The following is a 20,082-nucleotide window of genomic DNA, read 5'->3' on the forward strand; positions in this document are numbered from 1 at the left end:
CTGTGTTCCGATATAATGATATAATAGTGCTAAAACTCAAATCAATTTCAAGATCTTAGTTTGTCAACCTAGAACTATTGTTCACTAGGATATCAGGCACTGTTACGGACAGAATTCTTGTTGTCATTTATTCAATGGTGTATGCTCAGACATTCCTCTTTCTAAGTCTTTTGATTTCCCCCCTACAGGCTCCCCGCTGCTTTCTTTTCTTTTATTATCTTTCTTCCCATCTGTCCTCATATGTTGGACCTTCTGCCTGGCTTGTATTCCTGCGTTTTTGACCACATATAATGGGCTGACCCTGAAAATTATGCACACATATTTGACACATACTAGGCTACCAGTAAGTTATTAATTTTCCTATCTTCTTCCCTGCAACCAGCATACAGCCTAAGAGAGGGGACTTCTAAGATAGTTTTATAACACTGCACATTTTTGTAGAGAATGAAGGAAATACTGCAGAAAGTCTCCTTAGATATTGGAATTACATATGGATATTCATAACTTAATTCTAAGTAAGTCTTCAGTTAATATTTTTTTCTTAAACAGGATTTTTTCTTAAGTAGAGTTTTTCTATGTAGCAGAACTACTGATTCGTACAATGTATCTTCCATTAAAAGTTCAGGCTGTCCACATTTGATTTTTTTTCCTTTAAAAATGTATTTTTAAAAAATCAGTAATAGGGCTATTGTTCATTCTCTGAGCCAACAACATAGCTGTTTTAAAAACCAACTTGATCTATTCTTTCACTTCTGTTCTATATAAGCCGTTGTTATAAAGAATGCTTTAAAAGCGCCTAAGGAAGTCTTAGAAATTTCTTGGGGAAAATGGATGTTTGGTGTTTCTAGAAAGGTTTTTCAACATCCAGGCTTATGCAATTTTTTCTTTTTTAGATTGTGGATATCACACATATCTGTGATGACTTATTACTTTTTCAGAGCTTTTTGTGGAAGCATTCACTTTGTGAAGTGACAGAACAATGAAATCAGTAGAGATCAGACTCTTTTGGTTGAAGCAAAAGAGACTTGATTAAGCTACCACAAAAAAAGAGGGTTTCTGTTAGGTTAAGATTGATAGATAGGGTCATAAAAAAGAGACAGAAAAGTTAAGATTTGTTTCCTTAAAAATAAGGTTGACTCCATACTTCTATTACTATTACTCATTACTGACACAGGTCAAATGCTCTGCAGTTTTCAGAATAACCCCAGGTACCTTCTTTACTTTAATCCTTTCATTCACCTTTCAAGGAGAAAGCTAAAGTTTGAATCGAGTTGTCCAAGATGCTCAATCTCTCAGAAGTTGTAAAACTGGGAGTTTTGGCTTCTGTATTTTCAAAATAGCAAAGCGTGTGCTCATTCTGCTATACAGGATTTTGATTATCTTTCTTTTATTTCTGAAACCTCTGAAAATCTCTCAAACTGGGTTCTTAATTCCTCTGAATAATGATTAGCAAAGGCCGCTTTCTGACTTCTCCTTCTGCCTTGCCACATCCAAACAAATATGCAGGCCTTTTTTAGAGTAATCTTTTGGAGAAACACAACTGGGATTGATATGGTTTGGCTGTGTCCCCACCCAAAAAGATGAGAATCTTGATTGTAGTTGCCATAATCCCTACGTGTGATGGGAGGGACCTGGTGGGAGGTAATTGAATCATAGGGGCTGTTAGCCCAGTGCTGCTGTTCTCCTGAGTTCTCACAAGATCTGATGGTTTTATTAGGGGCTTTTCCCCCTTTGCCTGTCACTTCTCCTTGCTGTGCGGTTTTGGCCTGCCATGTGAAGGACATGTTTGCTTCCTCTTCCAACATGACTGTAAGTTTCCTGAGGCCTCACAAAGCCCTGCAGAACTGTGAATCAACTAAATCCCTTTCCTTTATAAATTACCCACTCTCAGGTGTGATTTTATAGCAGCATGAGAACAGACTAATACAGGGGATTGTAAAAATAAATAGTGTTGGCCCCTCCATATTCACATAGATGCTGCTTAGGAATGGAAACTCCTTAGAGGAGGAGAGACCTCGAAGCTGAGGTTGCATGTCAAAGCATATGGTTGTTACTTAAACTGTACATTTATCTGTGGCAGTTTGGGGCGAGAGGGTTATCTCAAGGCACCCCTTTGATGCCACCACTGAAAATAATAATGAAGAAGAATTTTATGGAAAATAGTAAGAGACATTCATGAATTTTGTTGAAATGTGAACAGGGCCATACCTGCATCTCAGCTGAGTCTTTCCCTTAGTCTGGTCTGGGAATGGTAAGAATCTAACCCCTTCTGTTCTTGTGGCTGTGGTCCCTAGTTACCCTTTATTCCACTGGGAGCCCATAGTCAGTGATGTTCACACTCATAGAAGTAAAAAAAAAAAATTGATCCTGAATAGAAGGCAATATGAGTCCCCACAGATGGTAGCAATATTCTTTTATAGCTTCAGAGAAGCTCTAGGATGCCACTAATCTCACTATCTTCTCTTCCTGTGGGAGTTCTATGTAGGGTTATTCATATTTCCAATGTCTCAGTTATCTGTAGTGTGCTCAGAAGTAGCCTCTTGGAGCCTGCAACATGGCTTCAGTTGCTACATTTATTTCCTTTGTCTAAGCATCTAGCTTTTTTGGTTTCTTCTGGAATTTTCATTCTCATAAGCATTTTACTGCATGAATCCCTGGTAATAAATGTACTTTTATAAAGACTTAAACATGTTATATTCTTGGGCTATGTAATTATGACCATGCTCAGGCTATTCATGCCCTTTGTGAAAATTTCAAGAAAATTTAAAGTTATTTATAAAAGCTACATAAAATATAACATGATTACTTAAATTGGAAAAAAATTAGATGACGAGGACAAGGAAATGTAAGAATAGGTATACCATAAGGTTCACTTACAAAATTAGGCCCATGGATACTACAGACTTGCTCACAGTAGACCACTGACTCAGTTTTAAATTTTCCAGCAGCCAACCCAAACAGGAAATATTTAGTTTTGTTAGTCACAATTCCACATGATTAAAACAAATCAGGTCTTTGGGATCATTCAGTTATTTCTAATCTATCTATAAGGCCAGAAAGAAAATTGCCCAGGGTATGATCATAAAAAGAACCCTGAATAATGTCTTCAACTGACCCCTTGTAATAAACGCAAAGGCTGTAACTCAGAACATCATCTAAAAGAGAAGAGCATGATGCCAACACAATCCAGCCAAAGCCATTGTAACAGGGAGGAAAAGAAGTCGCTGTGAAAAAGTCCAATAATGCCACCCTCTATGGTGTAAGTTGACCCAAAGAAAGATTCTTGAGTATCCCGAGGAATGGAGGGAGAGACAATTCTCCATAGACTCAGTTTCTTTCCACCAAGCCTTTGGGAGACCTTGGGTAGTAGAGAAATTGAGGGTGGGATTCCTGTCAAGTGCTTCTTCTATGATCATCCCATGTTGCTAATTAAACCCAAAGTCATTTCTTTTCACATTTCTGCAGTTAAAGATAGGATCGACTTCCTTTCTTGAATGCTAAGGAATCTAACAGGAAGAGAACCAGAAATAGTTGTCTCTTCCCCCTCCTTCAGTGATGAATTGAGAGAGAACCTTCAATTCCCTTCCTCTGAAGGGTAGGGCAGAGAGTCTCTTCTCTTTTGGTTGGGGCTTTTTTGGTTGCCCCCACTGGCATTCCAGGCTGCTGGTTTTTTTCTGGCCCCAAGTCTGGGATGTGTGAGATAAAAAGAAAACCCAGAGGATTAACCATCGTATCCTTTCCTGGATCCCAGTTTCCGGAGCCAGTCTGGCTTCTTTCCACTGAGTGTTCTTGTGTTTTTTTCATATACAATATCCAGGGCTTTGAGTTGTCCTTAGTGGGAATAATGGGAAAGAGAATGTCTTCTGCATTGCTTAGAAGCCAGACCTTTTCAATTCTGCTTTAATTCCAACATTTGCTTTATGTCTGTATTCAGTTACATCGCAGAGGAAAACATGGTCAAAAATTATATTGAGACATAGGAAAGCAGAGCGTGAATCCTGGATACAGACATTTGCCTCCTTTTCTTAGGCTTGGCCCTTCCTTATGTTTTCTTCCTCCAGTTTTGCTCGTGTATCTCTTAATTAAGACTGGGTTGAGTGCAGTGGTTCACGCCTGTAATCACAGCACTTTGGGAGGCTGAGGTGGGCAGATCACGAGATCAGGAGTTTGAGACCAGCCTGGTCAACATGGTGAAACCCCATCTCCACTAAAAATACAAAAATTAGCTGGGCATGGTGGTGGACACCTGTAATCCCAGCTACTCAGGAAGCTAAGGCAGTAGAGTCAGAAAGATAAGTAACAAAGCTCAAAAGAAGATCAAGTGGCAGCTTACTTAGACATATTTTTACACTTAAAGGTCTTAAATGGATTACTAGGCTTCATATTTATTGAACAATCCTAATAGAGATTTTGTGCAATGTCCTTTAGTCACTGTTTTAGAGTATTAGCGGAGATAAGTGAAGCCCAAAGCCTTGTGTTTTCAAGAGTGCTTCTAAAAATATTTTTCTTCCATCTTGAGTCCAATCTCAAGTTTTTTGTTTTTTGTTTTTTGTTTTATTTACAATGAACTTTATGGCAATATCTTCAAGGAATACATTGGAAAGTTTTCTGAGCTTGGTATTTTTGATAGAAAAATAACCACCTCTGTCTCCCTTGCCTAAAGCCATCTTTTTTTTCCATCGGTTCCAAGGTTCCAGGTTATGGGACACAAAGAGAACCATTTTAAATACGAACCTTTAACAGCTTACAGCATTTTTATATTTTGTGCATATTCAAAGCCAGCCTGCTTGTCTCTGCAAGGCATCTTAAGCTCTTTCTCATTCCTTCCCAGGAAAGTTCTGAGTCTGACCATTAAGTGAGTCATAGCTGCTCTTTCTGGTTTTTGGGTTTTTTTCTTCTTCTTTTTCTTTTCTTCTTTTACTTTCCTTGCTGGAACAACTGTGAACTTCAGCACCAGCTATGAACTCAATTTCTGTTTGCCCTCTGTGTTTTGACCTTTATCTTTTTCCTTTTTCTTTTTTTGAGACAGAGTCTTGCTCTGCAGCCCAGGCTGGATTGCAGTGGTGCAATCTCACCTCACTGCAACCTTTACCTCCTGAGTTCAAGCGATTCTTGTACCTCAGCCTCCTGAGTACCTGGGATTACAGGAACATGCCACCAAGCCCAGCTAATTTTTGTATTTTTAGTAGAGACAGGGTCTCACCATGTTGGCCAGGCTGGTCTCGAACTCATGACCCCAAGTGATCCACCCACCTCGGCCTCCCATAGTGCTGGGATTACAGGCATGAGCCACTGCACCCGGCCTAATTTTTTTATTTTTAATAGAGATGGGGTTTCACCATGTTGGCCAGGCTGGTCTTGAACTCCTGGCCTCAAGTGATCCTCCCACCCTGGCCTCCCAAAGTACTTGAATTACAGGTGTGAAACACTACTCCTGGGCTGTTTTGATCTTTATATTCTCAAGTCATCTTTTCCTAGTAACTGAAGTTTCCTTCTGAGGCTCCTCAGTTACCCCACCCTCTGCATGTTCGCAGCAATTCTACCCTCCAAGGGTTCTGAGCGACATCTGCAGATTTCTCAGCCCTGCCCCTCGCACACACCCAGTCTTCCTGGACTTCTGAAGACGTCCTGCCCCTGAAGAGTCTCCGTAGGCAGTAAGCCTTCTTACTTTCTTTTTGGAGTGTTTGCAGACATCCAAAGTCTGGTATCTCCTTGGGAGGCTCTTTCATCTCCCTGCAGCATCCTTAGGGTGTGGAGCCTCACCTGCTGGGGGTCGTAAAATTTCCTCAGTCTCTTGTGCCTCAAGAAGCCTCTGAACCTCAAGTCTAGGGACAATTGAAATCTAATGTGAATACAGGCTGGTACTGATACAGCCATTTTCTGAACTTGAATTGGAAATGCTGTGAGGGCTGAGTATTGCTGCCATTGTCAGTTCAAATTACATGTGCACAAAGCATTTTTATCTGAATCAGGCATTCAGCTTATCTCTTTTCAAACACTTCCTACCGTGGACAATGGAAAGAAAAACAAGGGACTCCTTGCTCATTTAGTTGGTTCGGATTTCCCGTTGCCCCTCTCCAAGAGAGAAAGACCAGGGTAAGGCTTTCTGCCAGCTACGAGGGTCCTTTAAATGACTGTGTTATAAACAGTAGATAAAATATAGGCACAGTTGAACTAGTGATCTTCCTTCAGCCTGTGTTGACAGTCTACATTTCTTTCATAGCTTTCCTTAATTTGATAATTGCTTATAGTGTTAATCAAGAGGAGGGAAATGGAATTTTACAGTGAGATTTCGTTGTGTAGGTATGATAATCACATGTTTCTCATTATCATCTAAAACACAGTAGCACACAGTTGCCACAATGCATGTGGCTTCATAACTCTAATAACATTGGCAAGAAGGGAAACAGCCAAAAGAGCACAATCAATTCCAGTTAGCTGGATGGAGCTTTGGGAAAGTATAAATAATCTAAATTCAAAATTGACTTATTCTTTTTTTTTCATAATGGCTGATGTGGACTCAAAAATATTTGCTAAAATTTAATTTCTTCCTTTCCTCTCTTTTTTCCCTTACCCTACTGATTCATAGAATTACCAAAAGTAGGAAGCCAAAAAATAAAAAATAAAACAAAGACAGAGAAACCACAACGTATACTAAGCCTGAATCATCAGAAATTGGTTTCTGAAAAATACATTCGTATATAAAATCTCCATTTCTGCTCCTATGTCCTGACTCTGCTATTGCCATGTAATTGTGAAGTTTGATGGGTGCCAGGTCTGTGGGTGCTCAGGCAAGGCAATTTAGCTTATAAGTGCTTTATCCTGTGGAATGTAACTTGATCCCACTACCTGCTGGAGGAGTCACAGATGGCCAGAGAGTAGCTTTTGACATGAATCGATATTCTCATTCAAGTTTATTGCCAAGCAAATCAGAGCCTGCTTCATAGCTATTTATCGTCAGTGTCCTGTGTGGCATAATGGGGTTCTGGGGTCTTACCTACCAGATCCCCAGTAGCAGGGAAATGTGTAGGAGGCCTAGCAATAAGGGCGAGCTATGGAACATGTAAGCCAATCATTTTCTCTAACTCTTTTTTCCTTCGCATTCCCAGATGCCAGGACCTTCAGATGGAGATTTCCATTCTTCAGGAGCAGATCTCTCATCTGCAGTTTGTGATTCACTCCCAGCATCAGAACCTGCGCAGTGTCATCGAGGAGGTCAGATTAATCTAGCGTATTTCTCTGGCAGATGGTATGTTTACAGCGTGGAGCCCAAATACAAGTGGCTTGCCTGGACTCTAGAAGCAATGAGATTTCTTTTCCTACTGACACATCCTTTCTTTTTCTCATGCAGTATGGCTCTGTTTTCAATGCCCTCTCTTGTTTGTAACACCAACACCTGTAATGTTCTCAATGAAGATAGCTTGTAAAATCACGTATATCTGGGTTTTTTTTTAATGTTTCAGTGATTTTCTAAGTCTTTTGAGCCAAATAATGTATACTGGTCTTTAGACAAATTTATAGATCAGGAGATTCAGCCCTTCCTTGAGCATAAAATGATCTGTTTTCATAACCTCATGATTTATTTAGGTGGTGTTTTAGGTTAGGTGTGTAGCCTGGCCCTTCTTCTCTGAGAGCAGCCTGACAGGTGGCAAAGCAGGTGGGATTGTGGTAGCAGCCAGCTAGATGATGAAGTGTGTATTTAAAGTCTACTTCAAGGTATGCTGGAGAGGATGTGGAGAAATAGGAATGCTTTTACACTGTTGGCGGGAGTGTAAATTAGTGCAACCATTGTGGAAAACAGTGTGGCAATTCTTCAAGGATCTAGAAATAGAAATACTATTTGACCCAGCAATCCCATTATTGGGTATATACTCAAAGGATTATAAATCATTCTATTATAAAGACACATGCACCTGTTATGTTCATTGTGGCACTGTTTACAATAAGCAAAGACTTGAAACCAATGAAAATGCCCATCAAGGATAGACTGGCTAAAGAAAATGTGGCACATATATACCATGGAATACTATGCAGCCATAAAAAATGATGAGTTCATGCCCTTGGCAGGGACATGGATGAATCTGGAAACCATCATTCTCAGCAAACACAAGAACAGAAAACCAAACACCGCCTGTTCTCACTCATAGGCAGGTGGTGAACAATGAGAACACAGGGACACAGGGAGGGGAGCATCACACACTGGGGTCTGTTGGGGACTGGTGGGCTAAGGGAGGGATAGCAGGGGGTGGGAAGATTGGGGAGGGATGACATTAGGAGAAATACCTAATTTAGGTGACAGGGGGATGGAGGCAGCAAACCACCAAGGCATGTAACAATCCTGCAAGATCTGCACATGTACCCCAGAACTTAAAGTGTGTGTGTGTGTGTGTGTGTGTATATATATATATATATATATATATATATATATATATGCATTCATCTGCTTTTGGGTATCTGTTTCAAAATTTAAAATCAGACTTCTATCCAATTATTATACTGCCAAATAGAAGTCCTCCCAAATAACTCCAGAGCCTTCCTGACATAAATATAGCTTTTGTGCTTGCTTAGCTATGACCTCACTAAAAGGCCAGAGAATTGAGTAGTGTAATTTGAGAGCCAGGAGGGACTTTGGGGGCCACTCCACATCCTCTTTTTACAGAGCAGTTTAATGACAATTAGTGGTGGCAAAGTTGTCTTAGAATCCATGTCCCTTCTCTTCTTGCACCGTTTTGAATCTCATCACCCCACCTCCCAATTTCACATTGCCTCTTGGCAAAGCAGGCTCACCTTATCGTGTCGCTGATTGACAAGTCTCTACCTCAGGGAGCGTCTGCACACCAGGCAGCAGCCTTCATTCTGTCCACCAGCAGCTGCATCTGCAGGATGAGAACATTAAGTTGCTGAGACGCAGAAAGGGCGGGCAGGGCTACTTTCACAGGAGGCACTCCTGCTGAACTTGGTTTAAACAGGTTATCCAAAGATTAAAGTGAATAACAGCACCAGCTGAGGGCTTTCAGCCCCAGGTGTCAATTTGGCCTGGTATTTTCTGTTGCCTGCTGAGTCTGCTAATGCTTTGGGATTTATTTATTTTTTTAATTTGATGAATATCTTCTGACTTCAGAAATCCATACAATTTCTGACTTAAGTACCTATTTCCTGTGGTCTGACAAGATTTTTTTCTATTGTGTTTTCTAATTCTCAGATGGAAGGATTAAAAAATAATTTAAAAGAACAAGACAAAAGAATTGAAAATCTCAAAGAAAAAGTTAACATACTTGAAGCCCAGGTAAGGAGGGAATCTGTCTTACATTTTGTTATGAAGGTGTGAGTGGTGTGTGTATATGTATCTGTGTGCATGAGGGTGTCAGTATCGGAGAGCCTGTGTATGAAAGTGTGCAACTGTATGCTTGTATAACTCTGAGTATGTCTGTTTGGGAGCAGGCATGCCAGTGTGTCTGCGTGACTGTGTATGCTGTGTCTGTCTATGTCTAAGTATATGTGTGTGTGTCTGTGTGTATCCAAGTGTCGTTTTGTGAGGGTGTGTATGTGCATCTCCTATACGTAAGAAATTAGCGCTATGGAAAAAAAAGAGTGACAATTTAATGATTGCTAAACTATGAAGCGTTTAAAAGATTTTATAATGTTATTAAATTACTAGCATTATTAATGTTAAATATTATTAATGTAATTAAATGACTATGAAAAGTTCACTTAAATTTTCCAGAATACTTGCTGTAATGGAGAGACAGATGATAACCTCTCTTGATATGGACTTGAATCAGAAGCTCACTCAAGTCCACTCGTGTGGAAATTCCACTCGAGCCAGATGGCCAGGCTTCCTGTGTCCTGCCTTTGTTCCCACACACGATCCTTTCCTGGTTTGAGATGTCCTCTTTTCTCTTTTCTTCATTCATATCCAGGCAGCCTTTGCCTCCAGGCTTACCCACTTCTAGAAGCCTGTTGTAATGGCCTTGCTTTTCAGTGTTTTCAAACTGAGCACAATACATTCTAATGTCCTAGGGTAAGACATGCTTTTCCTCCCTCCCACTCAGACCCCCTTTCCTCAGGACCCCTGTATTAGTCTGTTCTCATGCTGCTCATAAAGACAAACCCGAGACTGGTAATTTATAAAGCAAAAGAGGTTTGTGGACTCACAGTTCACACGCTGGAGAGGCTTCACAATCATGGCATGACGGAAGGTGGAAACCGTGGCTTACGTTGGCAACAGGCAAAAGAAGTATCAGCAGGGGAAATGCCAGAAGATTATAAAACCATCAGATCTCGTGAGAACTCACTCACTATCATGAGAACAGTATGGGGGAAACTGCTGCCGTGATTCAACTATCTCCACCTGGCCCTGCCCTTGACACGTGAAGATGATTACAATTCAAAGTGCAATTTGGGTGGGGGCACAGACCAAAACCATATCAACCCCCTTGCTGGCCCTCAGCTGCCGTCCCCAGCTGGCAATGCCCCTGCCTTGCAGGAAGTGCAGTGAAGCCGCTGCCAAGGCTGGGGCTCCTCGGAAGACCCCACAGCAACTCCGCTTCAGCTCCGTTTCTTGCTGTGTCTCTGCTTCTGTCTCTGTCAAATGGCTCATCACCCACTGCCTGGAGCTGGTAATCTGTTCTACTCTGTCCCTCAGTATTTTGATTTTTCTGCTCATTGTCACCTGCCAATGTAAATGTTGTCCAATCCTATGGACTGTGGAGATGCCCTAACTTCCCACTGGAGGCCTTATCATCTTTTGGAACTGTTCCTTCCACTGCCATGTTCTTTCTGCTTTCCCCAAACAGAAGATAAAAAATCATTAGAACAGTTTTTTACATCTTAATTTTTTTAGCCTCATTTTCCATTTCTATTTTCCCGGGGGACAACTGTTCTTTGGTTTTGTGGATAGACTTCATTGAACCTCACACTCTTGTTAGATTCTCACCCTCTTCAGGTTGTATGGGACTGATTAACACACTGCTCTCAGCTCTGTGCATCTAAAAATGCCTTGATTGCGGAATAATTGGCTCAAAACTAGTGTTCACCCAAGTGCCCAGTAATAGCTGGATAATTTATATCAGGGGACCTTCTGATTATGTGATTCATACCACAGTGGAGCCTCCTATGAAATGTTCTCTAAAGACATTTCTTCACTCCCTTTCTTGCTTAGAGGCAAATTACTTGGTAAAATATTTTTTCTTGTATTATTACATGTAGCAACATATTTGAGACAGGGTCTCACTTTGTCACCCAGGCTGGAGTGCAGTGGCACAGTCTTGGCTCACTGCAACCTCTGCCTCCCTGATTCAAGTGATTCTCTTGCCTCATCCTCCTGAGCAGCTGGGATTACAGGCACAAGCTATGGCACCTGGCTAACTGTTGTATTTTTAGTAGAGACAGGATTTCACCATACTGGCCAGGCTGGTCTCAAACTCCTGACCTCAGGCAATTTGCAGCCAACTCTCCCTTCCAAAGTGCTAGGATTACCGATGTGAGCCACCACACCCAGCCTGTTTCTTACACTTTTTATGTAACTGACATTCATTCATTCCATGTAAGTTAGGACACATGAATGTACAAATAGAACAAGAAAATCACAGATAAAAGTACCATCCCTGGGTACCAACTCAGCACAGTTGGGTGTATATGTGTTTTGTGGGAATCTGTGTGCCTGTTATATACCTGTGTATACATAGTAACTATAGAATATATATGGCACTGCACTATGCCTATCTATTGTATTCTCATTTTTAAGCTTTCATTTATTTTTTCATTTTTCCACATCACGAATTATGTAATTACTTCTGCACTTAATTACTGAGTGGTTACTATGATATAGGCACTAAATTCTGGAAAACAATGTTGAACAAAGTTGACATGAGCCCTGCTCTCTGGAACTTACTCGCTAGCGAGTGAATTTGAAATGCCTTTTTGTTTTGGACTAAATTCTTACTGAAACTGTCCCAACAGCAAATCAGCTTATTTTGGCTCCAATAGCTTACTGCTTTAATTATTGTATATCTGTAATGTGTTTTAATTGGAGAGGTTGTTTTAGGGTTGGCATTGTTCTTAGATCTTTCACTTCATATGGTTCTGGGCTCTGCTCATATCTAATTAAGTGCCCATTCTTATCACAAAGTCAAGGTGTCAATGGTACTACTGCCTCTAATTCAATTTTGTGTTCTTTAGTTGTGTCTATTTATTTATATTGTTCCCAAGAAGGGTTTTATCTTCCTAAATAAACTGACAACTTAGCCCAGATACTGTACATTATCCAGCTGGCCTGTTGGTTAAACAGTTAGACCAGGAAGATGTATTTGTTTCCATTATACTCTGTTTGTATATTCCAAAATTCAGCAAATAATTACTGACTATTCAGCAATTATGTCACAGAAATAGATGTGTGTCCTCTCACCTCTCATGGAAACTTCTTGGCTTGTGACAGACTCTCTACAGTAATGTGACAGCATCTCTCAGTGTTGTCTTAGATTCTCTGTATTAGCTCAACCCAAGCCAGTGTTTTTTTTTTCTTTCTTCCTTTTTCTTTTTTTTTTCTTTTTTTTTTTTTTTTTTTTTTTTTTTGAGACGGAATCTTGCTCTGTCACCCAGGCTGGAGTGCAATGTCATGATCTCTGCTCACTGCAGCCTCTGCCTCCCAGGTTCAAGCAATTCTCCTACCTCACACTTCTAAATAGCTGGGATTATGTGCCCACCACCACACCAGACTGATTTTTATATTTCTAGTAGAGACAGGGTCTCACCATATTGCCCAGGTTGGTCTCGAACTCCTGACCTCAGGTGATCCACCCACTTTGGCCTCCCAAAGTGCTGGGATTTAGGTGTAAGCCACCACACCCAGCCTCAAGCCAGTGTTTTCTAACACTTCTGTAGAAAAATGGTTTCAAATATTCGCAGTATCTGATGAGTGACTTTATGTTCTCAACATTTATTTTCTTCAATAGATAAATCTTTCCTTAACAGTAGTGAATGTTACCATGCCCGTTTGAGCTTTAAAAAGTCCAAGCCATATTAATTTATTTATTCAGTAGATATTTTGTGTGTTTATGATGTGTCAGGAAATGTTCTAAGTGCTAGGTATATGGCCATGAATATGACAGATTGTCCCTGACTTCATCTTACTTATACTTTGAGAAAACAGACAATAAACAAGCAAGTATACAGCTTCATCAGGAAGTGCCAAGTACTCTGAGGAAGAATGGAAAACTGTGAGGAGTCACAGAGTAACAGGGATTAGGGAGGGCATCTCTGAGCATGTGATGTCGGATTAGGTATCTAAATACGTAAATATAGTGACCTTGAGCCATGGTGATTCAACTTATTTTATTTTATTTTATTGTCTGTTTTTTAGAGACAGGGTCTCACTCTGTTGCCCAGTCTGGAGTGCTGTGGCATGATCATGGCTCACTGCAGCCTCAACCTCTCAGGCTCAAGCAATCCTCCTACTTCAGCCTTCTGTGTAGCTGGGAATACAGGTGCACACTATCATACCTGACTAATTTTATTTTTTAAAAATTGTAGAGACAGAGTTTCACTGTGTTGTCAGGGCTGGTTTCAAACCTCTGGGCTCAAATGATCCTCCTGCCTTGGCCTCTCAAAGTGCTGGGATTACAAATGTGAACCACTTCACCCAGCCCCACAGTAAATCAATTTCTATCCTATTCCTAGTGAAAGCTTTTAAACTAGAATAAAATGTGCAGGGGTACACTACCTTGCACTGAAAATTTAAGGCCACTGACCATTTTGGAATTCCTGAAATAACAGGATACACTGATTCAGTTTATGAAAAATGATCATCAGAGCTTGAACAACATTTTAAACACATCAATTTTGTCAACCCTAAAGACAGCATCACTTTCTCATTCATACTAAAATCATTTCTGTTTAGTCATGCTACATATTTGGTTTTCTTTAATCCTCAAAGCTACTCCAGGAGAGTTATTATTCACTACATTTTGCAAGTGAAAATCTGAGGGTCAGAAAAGTTGAGCGACTTGTTTAAAATCACTCAGCTAGCAGACGGCAAAACCTGCATTTGAGTCTGCCTGGCTTTGCAGCACATGCCTCCCCGCCAGTATCTGCTTATCTGGATATCTGGGTGACACGGTTTAGCTGTGTCCTCATCCGAATCTCATCTTGAATTGTAGCTCCCATAATTCCCATGTGTTGTGGGAGGGACCCAGTGGGAGATAATCGAATCAGTAAGGAGGCTAGTTTCCTCCTTACTGTTCCTGTGGTAGTGAATAAGTATCATGAGATCTGATGACTTTATAAAGGCAAACCCCTTTTGCTTGGTTCTCATTCTCCCTTGCCTGCCTCCATGTAAGATGTGTCTTTGTGTCTCTTTGTGTCTCTTTTGACTTCTGCCATGATTGTGAGGCCTTCCCAGCCATGTGGAACTGTGAGTCCACGAAACCTCTTTTCTTTATAAATTACCCAGTCTTGTGTACATCTTTATTAGCAGCGTCAGTACAGACTAATACACTGGGTGATTAAGAGTGTGTGTGTGTGTGTGTGTGTGTGTGTGTGTACATGTTTGTGAAATATATATGTGCATCCAATATATTTTTAAACACATGGTTATGACATTAAATTTTCATGATCTTTTATACTGATTTTAGTCATTGTCACAGTTACTGTATTAAATATTTTCTATTTTACTTCTAGCTTTTAAGTCATGGAAACACTTTTTTCCTGTGGTGGTCTTTCTATCCTAGCAGTTTTTTCCTGCCTAAAGGTGATAAAATTGACTCATATAACCCTATCTTTTAAAAAATCTTTAATTCTTCTTAACCAGTTTTAAACACCACCAGAAAATTTCTGCTTAACCCTACCAAAATTATTTACTTCCTGTTTTTACATATCTTTCTTCATCTTAATTTACCTCTCTGACACTCATATTTCTAGCATTTTTAGTTTCTTCACTAAGGACCTGCTCCTAGGGAAATGCATCTTCAGAAATTACTCCATTTTATAAACTTTGAGGAGTATCCTAGTTTATATAAGCACCATCATCCTTAAAATTTAATTCTTGGAGTGTGTTGCTAAAATATTAAGTATGCAAAAATTATATTCTTCTTGAAAACTATGTGAATAAACTATCCTTAGACAGAGCCATAATAATGGCAGACATATTCTGGCCAGTGATTTGCAGTTTTTAAATAAAACTCATGCATATACTGTCCTAGTTAAGGAAAAAATCAGACAAGTCTATGAATCAAGGCTAAATACCTAAATCTGTAGATGAAACAAATCAGCATGGAATTTAAAATAAATTAAAGAGGATCTAACATAAAAACTCTTATGCTTTTGTATTGTTTGGTACTGAATTGGTTGAGAAACTGGGAGTTTATTCCAGGAAAACCTAAGTAGCTTTTACCTAATTGACCGGTCACAGAATATTTTCATTCCAATGGTGCTTGTCATCAAGAGAGTGCGCTTCAAATCGCTTCATCACGTGTAAAGTACTTAGAGAGGGACTTTTTTCTAGGCACATGCTTGGCCTATAATATGTGCCTGCACTTGTTTGGAGTGTATAATAGATTTATATTCATTGTATGAGGAGATCTTTATCGTTAATTCATCATATCTGAAGTACATTTTCTGGGTGAAACTTAACTTCACTTTTGAAATTTCACAGTGGAATGATGACTGCACATGAAGACACTGGCCCCATCTTTCCATTATTATTAATGATAAATGCTGAGCGCTACGAAGGGGCGCAATTCAAGACTGACTCTAGACCATTGACTTCAAACCATCAGGTGGAATTTCAGAAAATATCTTGTAGGCTCGGTGCAGTGGCTCTCACCTGTAATCTCAGCACTTTGGGAGCCTAAGGAGGATGGATCACTTGAGGCCAGGAGTTCAAGACAAGTCTGGCCAACATAGTGAAACCCTGCCTCTACTAAGAAAAAAAAAAAAGTTGACTGGGTGTTGGGGGCACATGCTTATAATCCTAGCTACTCAGGAGGCTGAGGCAAGAGAATTGCTTGAACCCAGGAGGTGGAGGTGGAGGTTGCAGTGAGCCACTGATGTCTGTGGTGGGCCATCTGGAGGAGCCACTGCCCTCTCACTGGCAACAGCAGGGAGGCGTGGTCAGGGCTATATGCTCTATGGAGCCCACAAGAGCCCCACCCCCACTGGGCACAGCTCCACCTGCCCAAACTGTGGCTGTAGATTCAGGAATCCCTGTACTCTTAGGGACCTGGGAAGGCCCCCGCCCCGCCCTTGCAGGCTCAGAAGTGCCTGTGCCCACTACCTGGCTTCCCTCTGCTGTTGGCACCCTCTCCAGTCTCAGAGCAAAATTGGGTCCAAGCCTGGTCAATGTCACAGCCCAGCTGGGTATGTGCATGGTCAGGATAGGGCTGACATGCCAGCTTCTTTCTGCCTCAACTCCCTCTGGACTTTGGGCACCAACAAGCATGGGAGGGAAGCCAAGGGGGTGCTGAGGGCAGCTTGGCACTGTCCTGAAGGTGCCCCTTGGCACAAACAGCCTGGGCGTGATGAACCACAGCAGAAGGCAGACAGGCTCCTGGTCAGAAGGAGCAGTTCCCCAGTGAGTTCCCACCTGTAAGCCAGGGAGATCCTAAAGGCTAGGGGCCGGGCTGCCAATCCCTGCGGACTGGAGTGGGAACTTGTGTTGCCTTTTCTGGGCCCACCCATGGCCGCCCATGGACCAATCAGCACACACTTCCTCCCTTTTGAAGCCATAAATGCCCCAGGTTTACCCCCTGCCTGCAGAGAGGAGGCACCCACTCTAGGGCTTCCTCTCTGCTGAGAGCTGCACAGATGATGGGACAGCCAGCTGTGGAGACAAGCTACCCTCTTGTAGATAGCTGAACACTTGTTGGGATTACTTGCCTAGCAGAGAGGAGCTACCCTCTCTGCGAGGAGCTGAACATGCTTTAGGACACAGCTCCTGATTGCGGAAAGGAGCTGCCCGCTGCAGGTTTCCACTGAGCTGTTCTATTGTTCAGTAAATCTCCTCTTCATCTTGCTTGACCCCCACTTGTCTGTGTACATCATTCTTCCTGGTTGCAAGACAAGAACTCAGAACCCAATGGGTGCCTGGGTTAAAAGAGCTGTAATACAAACAGGGCTGACACATACCCGTTGCTCGCCATGTTGCAGGCAAAGAGAAGGAAAGAGCTGTGGCCCTTTGGGGATCCCAGACCTGGAAGCTCCCTGAGCTAGGGCTGTGACTCTCTCTTTGGGGCCTTGCGGTTCCTGGCATCTCCAAGCTTCCAGGTGCCACTGTGTTCCCTGGTGCCAGCTGTGGAAGCTGCTTGCGATAAGTCTGGTCCGGCTGCAGCCTCAGCACCCATGCCAGTACCTGGAGCTGCACACCCCACTGTAGCAGCCGGCATGTTTGACTGTGCACAGTAGCAGACCCCACACTGGGTCACACACCCCTCACCATTCCACATCTGACTTGCCCTTGGCAGGCATGAAACCTAGACCAGTGGCATGCAGCCTTCCAGGCTCAGTGAATAAAATGAGCCCAGCAGACCCGAGCAAAACTCTGGCAAAGGTGCCACCGGCCACAAAGATTTCCAGCCAGATAAAAGACACCCTGTAACACTGAGATCACACCACTGCACTCCAGCCTGGAGGACAGGGTGAGACCCTGTCTCAAAAAAAGAAAAAACAAGAAAGAAAGAAAATACCTTTTAAACTATAGTTACATGATGCTCTAAGCCTGTTTTCCTTGAAAGGGAAGGGAGCCGGTGTCCCTGTTCATCACCTGTCATTGTTCCACCCAGCTACCTTTTGGTCTCAGACACTTTAATGTGGGTGTGTCCTTTAAAGACCCCTGGCCTGCCAGTGCAACTCACTGGCAATTCAGCACTGGTCATGATCCTTCACAGTTTTAAGTGTCACTTTCCAGATCTGGGAAGTAAAATTGCTCGCTTGGCTGTGTTGTAGAGAAAGCCCTGGCTCTGGATGAGAGTACACAGCCTGGCATTGACCTCTGCCATGAATAGGATGTGGGGCACTGGAAGTCTTTGGAATTCAATTTATAGTTATAAAATGAATTTTTATAAAATTTTATAAATTATAAATTTATAAAGATGGAAGTCTTTGGAATTCAATTTATAGTTACAAAAATGTGCCGGTATACAGCCTGGCATTGACCTCTGCCGTGAATAGGATGTGGGGCACTGGAAGTCTTTGGAATTCAATTTATAGTTATAAAAAATACTAGGGGCTGAGCACAGTGGCTCACACCTGCAATCCCAGCACTTCGGGAGGCTGAGGCAGGTAGATTGCTTGAGTCCAGGAGTTTAAGACCAGCCTGAGCAACATGGTGAAACCCTGTCTCTACCAAAAATACAAAAATTAGTTGGGCATGGTGGCACACACCTGTTTTCCCAGCTACTTGGGAGGCTGAGTGACATCCTGATGGTTTTAGTCCGAGAGTTGGAGGTTGAAGTGAGCCGAGATTGTGCCACTGCACTCCAGCCTGGGCGACGGAGCCAGACATTGTCGCAAAAACAAACAAACAAACAAACAAACAAACAAACAAAAAGGCACTTGGACTAGAAAATCATAACCAACTCCTTTTAAGTCTTAAAATCTGTGCCAGCCACTAGCTGAGCACTTGACATATTTTTTGTCTCATTTTAAATCTGTGAAGAAGGCGTTATTATATCTGCAATACAGATGAGGAAATTAGGCTCAGAGAGGTTAAATATCCTAAATGATGTCACATAACCAGTAAGTGGCCGTGCCAGGATTTGTACCTGAGAACTTGCACCCTAACCATTCCTTCTCTTAGCTGTTGCATGAACTCCCAGAATTACAAGAGTACTTCCAGATGTAAAATATCATGTTCATGTGTTGTTTCTTCCAACAACTTACACAAGGTAGGCAGGCATGTATTATTTACCACCAGTATAGCTATGAAGAAACTAAGGCTTCATAAGAAAATGGAGGCTATAGAGGCCATGAACTTATATTAACAGTAAAAAGCAGATGGGACCTATTTTCATGGGGTTTATAATAAAGAGATCTCAAAAGAAAGATGAACATGCGATTGATATTGTGGGTATCTTTAACAAGGTTCTTTAAAAGTTCTTCTCATTTGTCTGTATTTTTAAAACTCTGTAAAATAAAATATAGATACTTCAGCTGTTGAATTTCAGATGCTAAATCAGAATACTATATTTTAGTCCCTTGGTAAATTATGCATTTTTCAGGGAGTATCTGCATCTTCAGAGATAATATTTAGTGACTTTCAACTGGCTATTTTCTTTGTTCTATAGTATAATTGCAATAACAAACTTACTGCCAAGGAGCGAGGCAGGAGTTGGGTTAAATAGAAGCATTGAGGGGATAGCTAATAAATATGTTAGCGATTTGATCTCTGCATTTTTTTTTTCAATTTTAGAATAAAGAACTAAAAACCCAGGTAGCGCTTTCGTCTGAAACTCCTAGGGCAAAGGTATCTAAGGCTGTTTCTACAAGGTAAGATCTTTGTCTTCTTCCACCCTATCTTCACAACCTCTGTTGAACACGTTTGACATTCAACCCACTCGAGAAAGATTCCAGTCTGACAGTACTTACGTTAGCATTTGTTTACTATCTGTCACCCAGTTTCTATTAAGAACTGTGTTAATCTTGTTCATCATTTAATCTTCAAAGCCTAACATAGAAATACTAAATAAATTAATGAACAAATTTACCTCTTTTTTTCTTTTTTTTTTCTTTTTTTTTTTTTTTTTTTTTATTTATTTATTTTTTTTATTGCATTTTAGGTTTTGGGGTACATGTGATGAACATGCAAGATTGTTGCATAGGTACACACTTGGCAGTGTGCTTTGCTGCCTTCCGTCCCCTCACCTGTATCTGTCATTTCTCCCCATGCTATCTCTTCCCACCTCCCCACCCCCCGCCCCTCCCCCATTTCCCCCCAACAGACCCCAGTGTGTAGTGCTCCCCTCCCTGTGTCCATGTGTTCTCATTGTTCAACACCCACCTATGAGCGAGAATATATGGTGTTTGATTTTCTGCTCTTGTGTCAGTTTGCTGAGAATGATGGTTTCCAGGTTCATCCATGTCCCTATAAAG

General features: G+C 41.4%; 1 protein-coding gene across 6 annotated transcripts in view; it reads left to right on the forward strand.

Moving 5' to 3' along the window:
• CCDC68 (coiled-coil domain containing 68) overlaps positions 1 to 20,082 on the forward strand; it is a 61,813-nt gene that overhangs the window by 31,848 nt on the left and 9,883 nt on the right. For 4 of the 6 annotated variants that reach the window (XM_074383404.1, XM_039463777.2, XM_074383402.1 and 1 more), the window contains 3 exons: positions 7,110 to 7,215; positions 9,203 to 9,286; positions 19,403 to 19,479. In XM_074383404.1, coding sequence (XP_074239505.1) covers positions 7,110 to 7,215; positions 9,203 to 9,286; positions 19,403 to 19,479 — 267 coding nt within the window. The other 2 variants (XM_074383406.1, XM_074383405.1) reach the window with 2 other exon arrangements.

Source organism: Saimiri boliviensis, chromosome 13 (assembly GCF_048565385.1).
Source record: "Saimiri boliviensis isolate mSaiBol1 chromosome 13, mSaiBol1.pri, whole genome shotgun sequence".
NCBI classification, from domain to species: domain Eukaryota; kingdom Metazoa; phylum Chordata; class Mammalia; order Primates; family Cebidae; genus Saimiri; species Saimiri boliviensis.